Source organism: Mastomys coucha, unplaced genomic scaffold (genome assembly GCF_008632895.1).
Source record: "Mastomys coucha isolate ucsf_1 unplaced genomic scaffold, UCSF_Mcou_1 pScaffold18, whole genome shotgun sequence".
Taxonomy (NCBI): Eukaryota; Metazoa; Chordata; class Mammalia; order Rodentia; family Muridae; genus Mastomys; species Mastomys coucha.
This window is the reverse complement of record NW_022196900.1, coordinates 113,855,637-113,872,158: the sequence shown is the minus strand read 5'-3', so window position 1 is coordinate 113,872,158 and position 16,522 is coordinate 113,855,637. Positions and strand designations below refer to the sequence as shown.

Below are 16,522 nucleotides of genomic sequence, written 5' to 3'. Positions count from 1 at the left end.
TGGCACAGACATCTGTTCTGAGGGTGAGGAGTGTAGGTCAGCATAGAGTGGTCTCTTAATGCGTTTCTATTTCCAGCATAAAAAAATAAAAGGAAGATGGGGGCAGGGGCAGAAAGGAAGGAAAGTGATGGGAAGACAGGAGGAAAAGGAAAAGAAAGAGAAAGGAAGGAAAGGAAATGGAAATGAAAGGAAAAGGAGGGTGGTGGGGAAAGAAGGAGGGAGGGAGAGAGAAAAGGAGGGAGAGAGAAAGGGAGAGAGGAGGAAGGGAGAGGAGGGAGAGAAGGAGGGAGGGAAGGAGGAAGGGAAGAAGAGAAGACAGGAAAGAGGGAGAAAAGGAGGAAAGGGGAGAAGGAGGGAGGGAAGAGGGGAGGGAGAGAAAAAGGGAGGGAGAGAAGGAAAGAGAGAAGGATGGAGGGAGGAAGAGAAGGAAGGAGGGAGGGGGAGGAAGATAAGGAAGGAGGGAGGAGAGAAGAAAGGAGGGAGGGAAGGAAGGAAGGAGAGAAGGGAGGGAGAGAAGGAAGGAGGAAAAGAAGGAGGGAGGGAGAGAAGGAAGGAGGGAGGGGAGGAAGAAGGGAGGGAGAGAAGGAGGGAGGAGAGGAAGAAGGGAGGGAGAAAAGGAGGGAGAGAAGGAGAGAGAGAAGTTCAGAGGGAGGGAGGGAGGATGGATGGATACAGGGAGGCTGTCTGGTGCAGGAAGATTTCAGACAGCAGGGAACTTCCCTTATTTATACAAATTAGTCTCTTGGAACTTGCAAGGACATTAACAGTTACTTTCCATTTCCTGTCCAAGTCTGAATACTCCAAATTCCTCCTGTAGATGCTACATCATTGAGTTCATCCTGGGCCAGTGTAATGTCTGCCAGACTCACCTGTGGCCCTCTGTCTGAACGGTTAGTGCTTTGTGGAGAGGGAAGACCTTGTATTAAGTGTTCTTATTACTGAACATAATATGTATTACAGAACATAGTTGTACCATGAGCCTTTGGAGGTCACCGTGGTACATGGTGGAACATGTGGCTATGGGTGTGAGGAGTATGCTGTCTGCAAGCTCACTGCATGCATGCAACACCCCATGCAGCTTTTAGACAGCCAGTCAGGTGGTCGCTGAAGAGTGTTCCCACACATCTACTGGCCACGTCTGGCACACTGCAGCCTCCAGTCCTTGAAGCTCCATCAAGCGCCTGTAGGGCTGCTTCCATCGATGCTTTTGGCAGTGGCTTAGGTTCCAGTGGCCCTCATCAGTGTCCAGGAGTGTTTGGCATTTCAGACCTAGCCGGTGACTGCTTAGTGTCTGGGGCCTCATGCCTGGCTTGCCCCTGCTTCTGGATACCTTCTCTGCCTGTTACCTTCCCCCTCTGGTGGGGTGAACAACTGCTCCAATCAGAACAGTCTAACCTCTGCTGGTCTTCACTGGGGCTGGTAAGAGCTGGTAGAAAAATATAGGGCGAGAGAGTAAAGACGAAGAGTCAGGACCGAGGGCCAAGGGAACTTTCCGCTCATTTGAAACTGACATCTTTCACCCTTGCCCTATGATCACCTCTGATCAGTTCTGTGGCAGCTGAGGTGAAGGGCCCACTCACTCCAGCTCCTCACCTCCTGCCGATTCTGGTCTGTGTTCTCTAGAGACCAATTCCTTAGAAGGAAGCCCCAGAGTCAGACTTGGCTCTGGGTGGCTTCTTCTTCACCGCTAGTGCGAGTCCCATTCCTCAAGCCACATTGTCAGAGCCTCTTAGACTCACACACTGAAGAGGGTTGCTAGCTCTGAGCCACTGGCAGAGAGTCCCATGTCACCCACTCATGGGATTCACATGCACTTCCTCTTCAGATATCAACCTTTTACAGGCAGGAGGAAGAAGCCATCCACCAAGAACCTCCTATTATCCGAACATTTCTTTCTCCTGGACTCATAGGAGCTCACGTCCTACACCAACCGTCAGCTCACTGCCTGGGTGGGAAGGGACACCAGAGCCTACCAAGGCAGACTCACCGGTCGGTCTCCTCTTCCTGGGCCACAGCCTCTATCTGGATCCCTTGGAGGCCAGGATTACCTTCATAGACTTTGGGGCCCCCTGGGGGTACAGAGAGAGGGGCTGGGATCTCCAGAGTCTGTTGTGTGGAGGAACTCCTAAGCTGGCCAACACCTGTGAAATGAAACTGAGCAGAAAGGCTGCCTTCATGTGTTGGGAGGGATCACAGCCTTGGAGGGTGGCCCCTCCTTAGGGGAGCACCGACCCCCTGGTTAGAAAGCTGTATCCTGAATGAGGCTCAGGAAGGCCTCTGCATATGCTCCTCTCTTCAAAAGAACAGCTTTAGGGATGGGATGTCTGAGAGACAGTGGGAGCCCTTGCAAATGCCCCCCGGTGGGTGGCCAGCCCAGGCCTGACTCTCCTGGCCAGCTTAGGATGGTGAAGGAATGTGTTAGCATGTTTAGGTGGCTGGAGTAGAGAGGACCTCTTTCTCCTCTGGCCCTTTTTCTGGGAGATGCGGTTTCTATGGAAACTCTGTGCTGGCACATGCTGGGTGACTGGGGTCATAGGCTAGGTGTGGATCACACCATCTTGTTGCAGTGTCCCTCCAGGAAGCAACCACCCATCACCACCACCTCCGCTGACTCTTGGGTACCTCACTGGACTCATGGCAGGGCCCACAGCATCATCCTCAGTTCTGGCTCTGCCTGAGTGCTGTGCAGATGTGAGAAGGCTCTTTTGCCTCTGTGAGCTGATTACTTCTCAGGAGAGTGATGACATAGTCCTGTGACACAAGTCTTCAGCATGGCCCTTGGCTCTCCTCCATCTGACTGTCTGGCGGCGACCCTCTTGTCTCTTAAATGGCCTCCATCTCTGGCCCCAGGAAAGCTAGATAGATTGCTGTTTATAGTGGGGAGTTTGGCAGGTGGGACAAGATGCACCATAGCACACCACACACGAGGTGAATGACATCACCTGACTCTCATAGCCGACCAGGGAGCTAGCAGCAACCAGGAAATCATGGATATGCAGCCACCGGTCCCCATAGACCTTCCTTACCTCACGCTTCTACTATCTGTCTGGCCCAGCATCATCTCTACCACCTGTCAGAAGAACATCAGTGTCCACCTGTACTTGTTCTTAGTAAAACCCAGCTCCCTGAGCCAAGACTCCAGGCCTTCCAGCCAGGCAGCACCTCTGTCTCTGTGGGAAGGAGCTCTTAACCCCTGTTCCACCTTTGCTGGTTCTCGGCTCCACTCCATCCCTGCTCACCCCTACCTCAGGATCCCTAAGTCAAGAGGAACCCAGGCTCACTGGCCCTTCCTCAAGGCTTTCTCTTTTGTTAATGTATATCGAAGGAGCAACTGTTTGGTGTGTTTTGGAGTGGCTCCAAGTCACTTTGTGTGCGCCAGTATAGACAGAGGTACTCCATGACTGCCTACAGGTAAGGCTACAGAGGCACAACAGCCCAAGACAGACAGACAGAGACCCTATAACCCACGTATCTGATCTGTCTACAGTAGGCAGCCTCTCCTGGACGAGGTGTCCCGACAGTATGTATGATCACACACCCAGAACTGCCCGCGAACAGAGTGTTCTTGGATCATCTGTGAGTAGCCAACACCATGCCCAGGTTCTGGGTCTGCACCACTGTGCTGGCCAGGAAGCCAAGACAGGCCTGTGCCTGAGGGAAAACAGTTGGGCATGCAGCTAAGACCCACTGGCCCAATCAGGCCATGAAAGAGGGCTGGGCACACCCCATCCAAGTCACGATGGGTGTGGGATTTGAGTTCTACCTCATCCTTCATGGGGAGTGGGTTTCATGGGACTTCTGAGAAAATCACCATCTCTCCTCACACAAAGCTAGAGGCCAAGTGACCCAGGGTTTTTGGATTTAGAAAGAAAAATGATGTCAGCATTCTCCAGGGACTGGTCTCTCAGAAGGAACTCTGGGAGGACATGGGGAGTGGGAAATGCCCCTGAGGAGAGGAGGGCTGGCTGAGTGCAGACAGGCAGACAGGCATGGAGACCTCTCTGCATTTCAGGGATGGTCCTCTGCTGCCTGAAGTCCTCTGCTGCTGTGCTAGACTGTGTAAATATTTTTCTTAGGAGGGAGGAGAGAGACTCCATTCATTAGACAGCTCTCGCTTGTAGGAACTGAGAAGTTTCTGTTTAGGCATAAAAGCTAAAAACAGTGTCTACTGCTCTTAAAAAAAAAAAAATCATTTCTGCAGCTCAAACACGGCCAAGCTGGGTTTTTTTTTTTTTCAAGAGCAATAAATAAATAAATATGACCCCACTCTCCCAGCTGAGAGCTCAGGAGTTTGTGTCAACATAGCCGGATCCTTTGCTCTGGAAGCCAGCGCTGGCCTGGGGATTCAGAACATCTCCGGGTTCCCACTAGAACTGCCAGTGGGAAGTGTCCCAAATCAGCTCTGGCCAGCATGCCAGCTACGGGGAATGTCCCTCTCCTATGGAGATCCAGACACACAGGCTTCAGGTGTGGGACAGGGACTGTATCAGAAAGGAGGGACACATGGCTGTTTTCTTCAAATGTGTCTGTCCCATCCTCTCTGTCCCTGCAGAGCCTGTGTGACACAGGAACAGAGAGGCCCACACTCTGATGCTCCCTGCCCTCAAGCCATCTCCTTGGCTTTCCCTCTCTGCTTTCCCAATGACGAAGCCTAGATGTTGCCGCCTCTGGGCTCTTGCATAAAGGAGACACATCCCAGTCCCAGAATTGCCGGACAAGCCAGGAGATGACCAGCTGCTGATGTCATCATGGTCTGCCTTGATGGGGCTCCTGTAACCCTTACAGCAGGCAGAACATCCTGACCGTTTGATGCTGCTATGGGAAGAACATTGAGGGTAAACATTACTCTTTAAGAACCTCACCTCTCAGACTTGGGCGACAGCTTGGTGGTCAGTAAAGCCTTTTCAGTCTCCTGGAACTCCCATGTGACAACAACAAAATCCATGTGTGGTGGTTCATAACTCTAATCCCCATGTTGGGGAGATAGATAGAGACAGGATGAGACTCAGAGCTCACTGACCAGCCAGCCCAGCTGAGTTAGTAAGTTCCAGGCCAATGAGGGACTCTACCAGCAGTATGTATTAGCCCCAAAATACATATATGTACATGTCCTGTCATGCAGAAAGAGGCAGCTACTGACAGACAGCACGAGGTGATTCCTCTCAAGCAGCTAGCTGGGTTTAAATCGGGGTAGCCCCATGTGGTCCCATTATTCAGCTTATGAGCAGAAAACCCTGCTGTAAGAGTGGGCCCTGTAGAGGTCAACGCCACTGCTGACAGAGGGGGTCAGCAGCTACCATTCTGTATCTCTGCCCATATTCTCCGCCAAACAACCCAGAACTCTGGAGCCCACAGCCTCCTCCCGTCAGCAAGCAAGTCTCAGACCCAGGAGAGGATGTCCAGGAGTCTCCATCATTGCTCCCTTAATAGTATCACAAACACCCACCGTGCCCTTCTCCCCACCCAGAAGAGATCCAGAATCAGCTTCCCGACGGGTCTAGGTTTAGACAAAACCCTGTATCTAGAGAAAGGACTTCAAAAAAGACACAGAAGAAGGATGGGCTATAGAGACATGGGTTATGTGCAAAGATCAGGCAACTGCTCAGAGCAAGCCGGGACCATGCTCCCAGTCTGGTTTGTCCAGCTTTGGAGTAGCCTTGCGTTTGGATTCAGGCTGGCTTCCTCTCATAGGTCTACTCCCAGATTCTTTGAAGGGAGAGACGCCTTCTGGGATCCATTTGTGACACCAAACAGAAAGTCGGCCCCCTTGGGGGACATGCCAGAGTTTCAGAGCTGTGAGCCTATGAGATGCCTGTATGTATGTGTGTACTCTTCACTAACCTCTTGGAGAACAGAGGGTATTTATTTTAAGAGTCAAAAAAGATGTTTTGAGCAACCCCACTTAGCTAAATCCTGGCACCAGTACTCGAGAGAGAAGCTAAATGCCGCAGGTCAAGCCTCATTTTTTTGGCTAAAATGTTCAATCAAAACACACCTAATACTTCTGCTGGGGTGCGGGGGAGACGTTGAGAGCCTCGGGCAGCCACTGCCAGCGATCAGCAAGCCAGCAGTGCGTATGCCGAGGCTGAGCTAGCAACATAAAGAGGGTTTTCAGTAAACGGCAGACCAGTCAGGGAGGAAGCCAAGGTTGAGAGGCTCCGGAGTGCGTCCGGCGGTTTCTCCACCCAGGGTCAGCAGCGGGTGAGGAGGCCTCATTAAAGATATTTCTACCTGGCAAGGCTAGTATTAAAATCAGAACCCAGCTCAAACCTCCCCTTGCAGGAGGGCTCTGGAAACTCATGAGGTGCCAGCTTCCTCTGAGGGTGTGATGCTCCGTGCCCCAGTGACTAAAGAAGCCTGCCATGTGGTACTTCTTGATCCTTAGCAGCTCACAGTGTGTCTCAGTCCAAGCTTGTATGCCTCACAGCCCAGTGAGCATCTAGTTAAAGTATGTGTGGGGAGGCCAAGGGACAGAGCCCCAGCCCCTGTCCCAAGGTCAGCCAGACCCTGTGACCTAGGAAGCACAAGGCTGTTTGTTCCCTCTTACTTGGTAACTCTCGAAGAGCTGGGGATGAGGTTGTTGGTGTCCCTGTGTGTGTCTCTGGTTGCAAACTCTAGTGTAGGTAGAAGCCATTGCCATGGTTGTGCCGACTCCTCTGGGAATGAAGGAGCCCACAGTGGCATAGCAGATGGATTATCTTATCTCATCTGGCTACTTGTGAGCCTCTGGTGTGATCACACTCATCTGTAGGGCCACTGAACACTGTTCTACTGAGTTAAAGGGTGGCAGGCAGGTCGAGGGAAGGCTGTGCGGCCACTCACAGGCTGTCTTGCTAGAGCTGCTGAGCACATCAGCCACTCCTGTGCAGTGCGAAGCAGGCTCGGATCTCCAGACACTGCTTTTTTCTCTTAGAAGGAAGGAATCTCTCTTTAAAAAAAAAAAATGTTCCCTTAGAGACGGCCATATTCTCTGGAATGGTGAATGTGATCATAAGCAGGTGATAAGCCCTTCCCAGGGAGCCCTGTTGGCTGCTGGTGCCCTTGCAAGTGTCCGAAGCTTGACTGAGCACACAGAGAGCAAAGGCACAGCTCTGGCCTTGGCTCCGCATTTATCAGTGACACAAGCTGCAGCTTTCATGTCGGGAGGCTTAGCTGGGGCAGGAACACCCCCTTACTCCTAGAGATTCCTCAGGGATGGGGTGAGCCATCCCTTCGAGTAGATCCAGTTCAGCCCTTCTCTCTGGAAGTAGCAGAACAGCCACAGCTAACCTCACACCCCACCCTGTGTCCCAGTCCTCTCTCCAGTGTCAAGCACTGCACTGACAGTGTGTGTTGGTACAAGGCGACTGTGGAATGCCACCAAGCAAGCTCCTTAGGCTGGTCCTAAAACATCACATGGTCTCCGGTGACCTGTCTGTTGACAGGTTCAGCAAACACAGCACACTCTCAGGAACTCTGTGTGTGTGTGTGTGTGTGTGTGTGTGCGCGTGCGTGTGTGTGTGTGTCCCTGAAGCCTGGGTCCCTAAGGAAGGATCCTAACAGATGAGTTGACCAGTAGAGCATCCAGCTAGGTCCAGCAGCTCAGGTTCCTCACTGCTGGGTATCAGTTACAGGGACCTCCATTCAATAAGCTAATGGAGTTTGGAGATACACACTAGGTTCAAGACGGTGCCTGTTCCTTATTGAACATATAGGACACAGTTTCTACAGCAGCATCTTCCCAATGGTGCCTCACTACCTGGCTGTGCCTCATCTTCTCAGTGTGAGACAACCCTTACTAACTTTCTCCTTCTAGCCAAAGCCAGACGGTTGAAAGCCAAGAAAACTGACGGCCCACAGGCCTGGCACTCACCCTGCCCTGGGTGGGCTGCAGCACAGAACTACCACCCTGCATATATTTAACCAAGAGGTCTCCACCCCTGCTGGGAACAGCACCCAGGGTGCAGATTTGGATAGACTGTGTCTGTGTAGCAGGAAGAGGCCTCCTAGGGTGACCTTTGCCTCCAGCGTGTGAGCAGAAAAGGGAGCCTTTCTAGGGTTCAGTGGTCAGTCTCAGTGTATCCGCCTGTCTAGATTTATAGGGTTCCCCCCACCCTCCATGGCTTTGAGAGAGGAGAGAAACCACAGGTGGTGCAGAGGCACGACTGTCCACAGCTCAGCTCCGACTGTTTTCTGTGGATGAGCAGGGCCCATCACTGGTGGAGCCTCCTCTGGAGGCCTGAGTCTTGCATGAAGTTCGCCTTGCCTTGTTTCAGTCTTGTTTACAGTCACTTTCTAAGCCACACTTTCAGAATTTATTAAAAGAAACATCATAAAATTCCCAATGGGTTAGAATTTCCCAACATTTAGAATATGGTCTCTTGTTATTACAGCTGAGCCAGGCAGAGGCTGTTTAGTATGCTACACTTTGGTTCCCAGTCTGGCCTGCACAGGCACACATGGGTACCTCAGGAAAGTGTGAAGAGAGGGAAGGAAAGCCCTCAGGCCTGACACCACCCCTCATTGTATTTTTCAAGTATGGTTTTCCAGCTTGGCTCCTATTCTCATGAAAGCGACATTATAATTTACAAATACTGGTCTATGTGCTGGCTTCCAGTCCAGAAGAGAAAGGTCTGTTTTCTGCCACTCCTTTGTCGTTTGTCGGTTTGCTTAGCTTCGGCACTTCGAGCCTGGTCACTGATATGCTGGCCCTCTAGAGCAGGATTGGTGGCTTTCTGAGAGGGTACACGGGGCAAGATGGCACAGCTGTGTAGACCCTAGCTGAGGAAAGAGGTAAGGGAGGCTCTGGATCCAAGACTGGAGGTCTCCCTCTTCTTCTGCCAGATGTGTCTGTGAGGTAGACGGGTGAGACTCTATGCTACTCACAGCTGGATAGGGAAGGTGTTCGGTGGTCCACCAGGCACCTTCATGATGTCCAGCACCACAGCGAAGAGATGCTCACATATACTTCAACAAACCTTCTTTCTCCTTAACACATGTCATTTCATTACAGAGCGGTGACATACTGCTGTCTCAGACTCAGAAGGAGTCCTGTGCTTGGACCCTCTATATCTGCTGTCTCCTAGAGCAAAGCTGAACTCATATCCTACCCCAACCCCGAGCTCTGCCTCCTAAACCAAATTGGAACTCCCAGGAGGTCAGGGCCATGCCTGAAGCCTAACTCACCCTTTAGGGCTGGGTAGGCCGGAGCAGAGCCATTTCTACACATCCTGCTTGGGTTTCTGGCAGAGCTCAAAGTCTGCTGTCCCTTTCAAGGTCTGAGCTCTCTGCTTGTTGCAAGCACAGGCAGCCTGCCCTAAGGTGCTGTGATGCTAGATCTCAGTCTGTGAGGTGGGTTCTCACACATAGACCATGGTTTCTCAGTAGAGCAACACCACAGTCCCAGGCAAATGGAAGACCTCTGTTTAGATTAAGGGCATTAAGCAGATGATCAAGGACTTGAAAATTCACTTTGCTTTTCATGGTGGATGTGAGGTGGATGCCAGGTGAGGGAAGAAAGGTCTAACCTGGTCTATAATTCCAGGTAGACCAGGTTAGCCCTTTCCTCCCTCATGTCGCTTCTGGTTGGGATATGTTATCACAAACTAAAAGTTTTCCATGAGATTTTTGCCTTTGTCCTGGCAGGGACATTGATCTGCCCATGGTTCAGAGCCCTCTGAATCTTGAAGGCCACATCTGTCAGTCATTAACCACCCTTTCCAATTTGCTTTTACAGCAGATGCTGACAGATACAGAGGTGTCATCCCAAGAGAGCTGCATCAAAAAGGTAGGTGAGCATGCCCTCACTGCCGCCGTCACCCCAGCACCCTTCGATGCAGTTCCTGGTGGGGCGGCTGTGTGGTCTTGGTTGTTTCTGAGCTACAGGGGACAGACACAGTCTGTGAGCAGAGTATTATCTTCACACACACACACACACACACCCACACCCACACCCACACACACACACTATATGGATGCTGTTAGGGGAGACGCTCATTTTCACGGTGTGAGCAAGGGGGTATCACCTCACCAAACACACCCAGCTCTTGAGAACAGAGGAGAACCCCATGCCCGTGAGAATGGCTAGAGGCTATGCAGACACATGGAAACCAAATAAAGGCAGGTTGTGTTTATTTAACTATCTTCAGTGGATACTCACATGAAAAGAATACTGGGGGTGGGGTCGCGGATTCAACAGATCCTTGTGCTGTGCTCTTAACTCCCAAAGAGGGCTCTAGCGTCACTTTAAGTAAGCAAATCATTAGGCAAGAGAAAAAGCACCAACTGGGTAATGTCTATGCCTTTCTGGATGGTGATGGATCATAGCTGGTTGACAGATACGGCTCTGAGAGACCCAGAGACAGAGAGGGCTCTGCGGAGGGAAGCACACAGATGTCCCAGGGACACACGCAGAGGTGCGAGCATGCCTGAGAGTTTACACTATAGTCTGTGTAGTGGCCAGGAAATGCTCAGCTTTGGAGCCTCGCTGAGCTCACTCAGCAGGTGTTGCATGCAGTGCACGTGTGCACAGGAAGACACGCATGTGCATGTGCTCATACAAGCATCTTATCCTGTGTTCAGGATCTTCTCATGAAGATGCCCAGAAACAAAAGTGGACACAGAGCTCCAATTACACACACCCCTACCTGGAAGTGGTTGGGTCTTAGCTCGGGCTAAGCATCAGCACCATGCTGTCCACCGTGTTGTTATTCACTCGAGGGGCCCAGCCACTCAAGTAAGCAGACAAGCTCAGTGTGTAGCAGGCTAGGTATGTAGGCAGAACTCTCTGCCAGGGATGGGACCTGTCCTCCCAGACAAACCTCAGCCACATTTTTGGGAAGAAAGTTTTGACAGTGGCCCTTTCTCCTTTTCCTTCCCCCATCTCTCCCCTCTACCTTTTACCTGTACCAAGGATCAGATCCTCACCTCCCTCTTTGCCTCTTTGGATAAATTTGTGTTTTCTGAAAGGAGACGGGTAGGGGCTGGAACAGAATTTCTTTACTTAAGAATTGTGGAGTCAAGAAGCACAGTCCGCTCCATGCCACAGACAGAGCTGGGCAGTGTGGCACTCACCGAGACCACCTTGTCAGCGCGTCTCTGGGTGTGCCTCGCTGGAGGTTATGGGGAAAGTGGACTCTGGAGGATCCTTCCAGCCTGGGTAGAAAGGTTAAGGCAGGAGGTCAGAAGTCAAGTTCAGATGTAAAGGACTGGGAAAGAAAGGTGCTGGCTGCTTTGCTCTTGAGTCGAAACAAGGGACAGGATGAGCCTGGCCGCTCTCCTCTTGCTCTGGGGTGGGAGGCGGGCATGCTGTTTGTGATTTGAGCTTTTTCTTCCCCTCTATAAAATGTGGGTTCCATGGGGCCTTGTCTAACCTAGTCTCAGGTTATCCTGAGAGCTGCTCAAATTGTGAGGTACTCTCCAGCCAGAGACTCACTGGATGCTTGGGCCCACAGGGCTGCCTCAACTGCAGGTCCTGTGATGCGTTTGAAGCCACAGGCCAGGCTGAGTGAGGATCTGTCTCAGAGTATCCTGGGGCAGCACCAGAGCCTGGAGGGAACTGGGCTGGCTGGCTGTGTGCCAGCAGGCTTCGAACACTCAGCCCAGCCCTCCTAGCCCTTCTCCCCCTTCCTGCCCTACTGGAGGAGGTTAGAGGCTGTTTCTTGGGGCTGGGGAGCTGCTGCAGCACACCCAGGGGCTGCCAAGCGGGACAGTGTCAGACAACCACAGTATCTGGGCATCGTCTGCTCCTCTAGGGTCACAGGAGAGGAATTAAAACCTAGCCTGAGGTCTGGAGCTGAGGGGACTGAACTGGGGATGGGAGTTCTAAGTTATTAGCAGAGGAGTCACAGGCGCCTTTGAACTTTGATCTAGCTGGAAATAAATGTCCGCTTCACCAGCATTTGTCCCTTAAAGCTGCTGTTGATGTATACTTGTGTCTTTTCCTTGCTGAGACCACGACACACCCATGATGAAGCCAGCGAATTCCTGCTGTCTTATTTTGTAATTTGGGTCACCTAAAGGAAGATAAGTACACTGGTTCTAAAAATATGGTAGGGGATTGTGGGGCAAAGAGGTATGTGGAGGCTGTGTGGCCTTGGGTTGGTCAGTTGCTGTCCCTGAGCTTCATCTATTTCCTGCTGTCTGTCAGCTTCTCTTTCAGCCCTCGATACTGATGCAGGAAGGGGAGATGGGGGAGGCTGCTGTTGTGAGTACTGAGCATTAGAGGAGAGGTTACCACAGAGGTACTGTACTCCTCTTAATTTATTCAGAATTTACAAGAGAAGGAGCTCAGGACCAGGTAAGCATGGCTGCACATGAGTCAGCTGTGTCAGGGTTCACATCCAAGACGGTAAGCCTGCATTGAGTGAAGCTCCGGCTGGCCCAGTCTGTCTCCACTCTCCATTCCGCTCCCCTTTGTCCCTCCCTGGACCTGGTCTCCTGCTCACCCCCATTAATCCTTCTGTCTCTTATTCTCAGAATTCCTGTGGGCCCCACTGCCCCCAACATTGTGGCCTCAGGCCCCCAGCTTCTGTGCCTGTGTCCCAAATTTCCACGGCCCAATGCCCAGTGCCATCTCTGTCCCTGTCCTCTGTGCCCTCGGGGCATGTCACCTGAGCTTCCTCAGAAGTCACTTTGGCTGTGGTTGGATCCAGCCACGCCTCTTCCCACACTAGAACCCAGGACCTCTGGGGCTGCCCCTCTGCCAGCGACTCTATTTAGTCTGTTTACTTAGAGGGAAGCCCGGGGGCTCCTGGAGAGCAAACATCTGCGGGAGATAATCTAGCGAGCTGTCCATCCATCACTCGGCCGCCCGGCTCCCTGGAGAGCACGAGGGAGCCTGTAATAAAAAGGCCGGGAGAAGAGGCTTTGGGGACGAATAAAAAGCCGTGTTAAGGGCTCGCAGAAAATGGATGGAAGACATTATTAAGGCTCAATGGCCGCCTTATCAAAATCCAATAGGATAGACATTTGGCAAAGGCTTAAATTTATTCTTTGACTTTCTGGAGGGTTTGAATTTATCCGTTAACAAGAGTGTAGTCCACCCGGGGAGATGGTATCAGCCGAAGGAATTTTGATTCAATCTCCTCAGTGATATGAAAAGGGAAACACAGGGCCCCATGGCCTTTTTCCTTTGTCCACTTTATCTTGTTTTCTTTCAGCGTCTTGTGAAGGAAGGAGGTGTTAATACAGGGTGACTGGGGAGAAAACACAAATGAAAGGAAGTGACCCTTTTCTCCTGCGATTTTATTTCCACCTTTCCTCCCTCTCTCTGCTCCCTCTCCATCCCCAAGTAAAGAAATCAGGGATTTGTACCGTCCTAACCGGGATGCAGAGCCTGGGAAAGGCTCCTGTCTGGAAAGGCCCAGCCTGTACTCCTGGTTCATGGTGGGAGGCATGGAAAGAGTAAAAAATAAATCGAGAGGGTCAGTGCTGGGTCCATAAATCTCTTCCAGTTATTATTTCGTACAAAATGCTACAGGTCATAAAAGCCGCCTGATAGCCCTCGAGTGGTTCAAATAGGATGATTGATTGATGTTTACGAAAATTCTGTGAAATGGTTATTTGGGTGTTAGACCCATAGCCTCTCCCACTGGGCTTGGGACCTTTTTCCCAAGTCCGGTCGGGTGGTGGATGAGCCACCTCTGGTGACAGGAAGCCCAGAGGCCTCATGGCTCATGAGGGACGACTGGAGCCAGGGGTGTGAACTCAGCCTGCTGGGGAAGTGGCAGCCAGGGCAGCCGGGTAGCTACCAAGTGGCTTTTGTGCAACGATTATTTGGATGTCACACATCCTGAGATCTAAACAGGGCCACAACGGAGTGAGCTGTTCACCTCTGCAGACTGTCTCTTCACAGGGAGGCAGGGATTGGTTTATATTGTTCCATGTCGCTGGAGGGTGAGGCGATGGGCAGACACATACACTGTGGCTCTGCAACAAGGCTCTGACCTGCAGGTCAGGATCTGGCTGGTATTAGTGGAAGCGGAAGGAAGGCTCTGCACCGCCACCCATAGCTTGGCCATCCTGGGTTACGCTAAGGGCTGTCCCTGAGGTAGCCTAGTAACCTCTTCTCCTTCCCTTGCCATCCAGCTGGCAACCCATCAAGGCGTATAACTATACTGCACGTTTTTTTCTTCTACAGACTCTATTACAAAAAAAAAAAAATCAAAACAACCCCTCCAAAAAAAACAAAACAAAACAAAACAAAAACACCACTAACACAGCAAACACTGTGATCGAAATTATTAATTTGCATGTGGGATCAGTTATGTCTTTATGAAATCAAAGTGTGTTTGGCTGCCCCAGAGACAGCCCCGAGTTGATTTTGATAATCTCGGGCTGAATAGACTTGCCTCGTTGCAGTAAGCCGGGGACAAAAGGCTGGACAGTGGTTGAAAGCCCTTTGAGGACATGTCTCTCTTTCCATTGTTCTGGGGTTGCTGATAAAAGAACCCGGAGTCCATTAATTCAGTGAATGAGCATATAGCAAAGTCAGTCCCCTCTTGAGAACAATAATGTTGAGGTCAGCTTCAGTTGCCATGGAAACTAAGTACTCCTAAGAAGTTTGCATCCTTGATTTTGCTGAATCAAAGGCTGCAAAGTGAGGAGGTGTTACACTGCGCCAAGACAGCAGAAAGTCGGGAAGCGCTGCCTCCAAGGGTCTCTTCCCCTGAGGGGCCCGGGCCGCTGGCCTTGGGACCCTCGGTGGCTCTTAGAAACCAGCCTACGTCTGGCTTGAGAGGCCCCTTCCAGGATTCACTCCAGAGATAGGCAGAAAGCTGTCTGGGGGAAGGGCTGCGGTGGAAGCTCTAGCCACCCCCATCAGGGCAGCTTGGGGGCCCCAGTTGGACTCTGACCTTATCCTTTTGCAGCACTTGAACTAGCTTCTTGGGGCAGGGCCCCTTTGGCCCCTGTGGCCCCTTTGCAAGATGCTAAGAGTGACTAATGGCCCGCTAGCTAGCTAGCCTGGCCCCGGTGAGTTATGAGCAGCCCCGAGCGAGCTTGATGATGACTGCATAAACGTACCTCCTGAGCTGAGCTGATGTTGATTGCCCCCACCCCCACCGGAGGCTCCTTGAAATCAGCTTGAACCATCAGATTAGGTGGGCAGAGGTGCAGCTAATTAATTTCCCGGCGATAATTTATTGCCTGCTCCCATGGGTGTTGTCTCCAGGGCCCTGCATGTTGGATGAAGACTGAAACAGTACTCAACCAGCTGGAGGGAGGCACACAGGGCTTGGGGCAGGCCGGGGCGGGGGGCGGGGGGACTGTGTTTATTTCTATCTTTCTGTGAGAAATGTCAGATTTTGCCTTCTCAGAAACCTCTTAGGTGGCACCCATCTGTGGGGAAGTCTCTAGGCAAAGCTCCTAGAGCAAGGAGCGGGGAAAGCTGGCTGAGCCTACCCTCCCCGGGTTTCTAGTAGGGAAGGGAGAGCAAGTGCTGGTGGGGACTCTTCTCTGGCCTCAGAAACTGTCAGCAGAGAGACTGGCCCCTTCCCCTGGAGGCCTGGAGTAGGAACCATTATTCTTCAGCTCATCCTCACCAGGCCCTGCTCTTGCTTCAAAGCCCTTGACTTCGAACTTTGAAATTGTGACCACACTGTACCCCTCTGAAAAAATAATACAGGCCCAGTGTTCTTCAAAGCCTAGGGAGTAAGTTGGGTCTGGAGGAAGCAGCTAGCGCTGCTCTGGATTGGACAGGCAGAGACCATGGTGGAGAAGGAAAGGGGGACAGATGTCTGAACTCAGGAGGCATCTGTCTCCAAGGCAGAGATGCATCTGCAGAACAGAGTTCACAGTGACCGGCTGTCCAGCATCGCAGCAAACCAGCATCTATGTGCATACAGGTGACCCTTGTGAGGTTTCTCAGACCCTGTCACTGTCACCCAGGCAGCCCTTGTGAGAGGGTACTGGGGAAGACAGCCAAGTGGCATGGCCTCTCCCGCACCCGGATCTAAGCAGGATTTATTGGGTGCATTACTGGCTTTATAGGAGCCAGATGGAAGTGTCAATAAAGTCGGTCCATAATCTTCAGGTGTGTGCAATACTGAGTTAATTAAATTGTGCTGCACTATTAGGAAAGGAATTTATATTGGCTGGAGACTCTCATTAGGCTCTTCTGCCCTAAACACACAGGACCAGACTCAGCCAAGTCCAGAGTCTTCTGCCTCTATGGGGAGGGTCAGCTGTGGCCTTCATCCATTCAGACTCCTGCCCATTGTTCCTGTCATCAGCATGCACGGTGTGAAGACATCCCAAGTTCTGGACAGATGAGGCTGCCGTGCTCCCCCGGCAGGGATGGTTATCATCTTGAGGGTGCTGTGCTCCCCCATCAGGGATGGTTATCATCTTGAGGCTGCCGTGCTCCCCCGACAGGGATGGTTATCATCTTGAGGGTGTCGTGCTCCCCCGGCAGGGATGGTTATCATCTTGAGGCTGCCGTGCTCCCCCGACAGGGATGGTTATCATCTTGAGGCTGCCGTGCTCCCCCGGCAGGGATGGTTATCATCTTGAGGCTGCCGTGCTCCCCCGGCAGGGATGGTTA

General features: G+C 51.8%; 1 protein-coding gene across 11 annotated transcripts in view; it reads left to right on the top strand.

Annotated features, from left to right (window-relative positions):
• Prdm16 (PR/SET domain 16) overlaps window positions 1-16,522 on the top strand; it is a 319,906-nt gene that overhangs the window by 152,801 nt on the left and 150,583 nt on the right. For 8 of the 11 annotated variants that reach the window (XM_031379692.1, XM_031379690.1, XM_031379694.1 and 5 more), the window contains exon 3: window positions 9,716-9,766. The exons of 1 other annotated variant lie outside the window; for it this stretch is intronic. In XM_031379692.1, coding sequence (XP_031235552.1) covers window positions 9,716-9,766 — 51 coding nt within the window. The remainder of the gene's footprint in view (window positions 1-9,715; window positions 9,767-16,522) is intronic. 2 more of the 11 variants (XM_031379691.1, XM_031379697.1) reach the window with 1 other exon arrangement.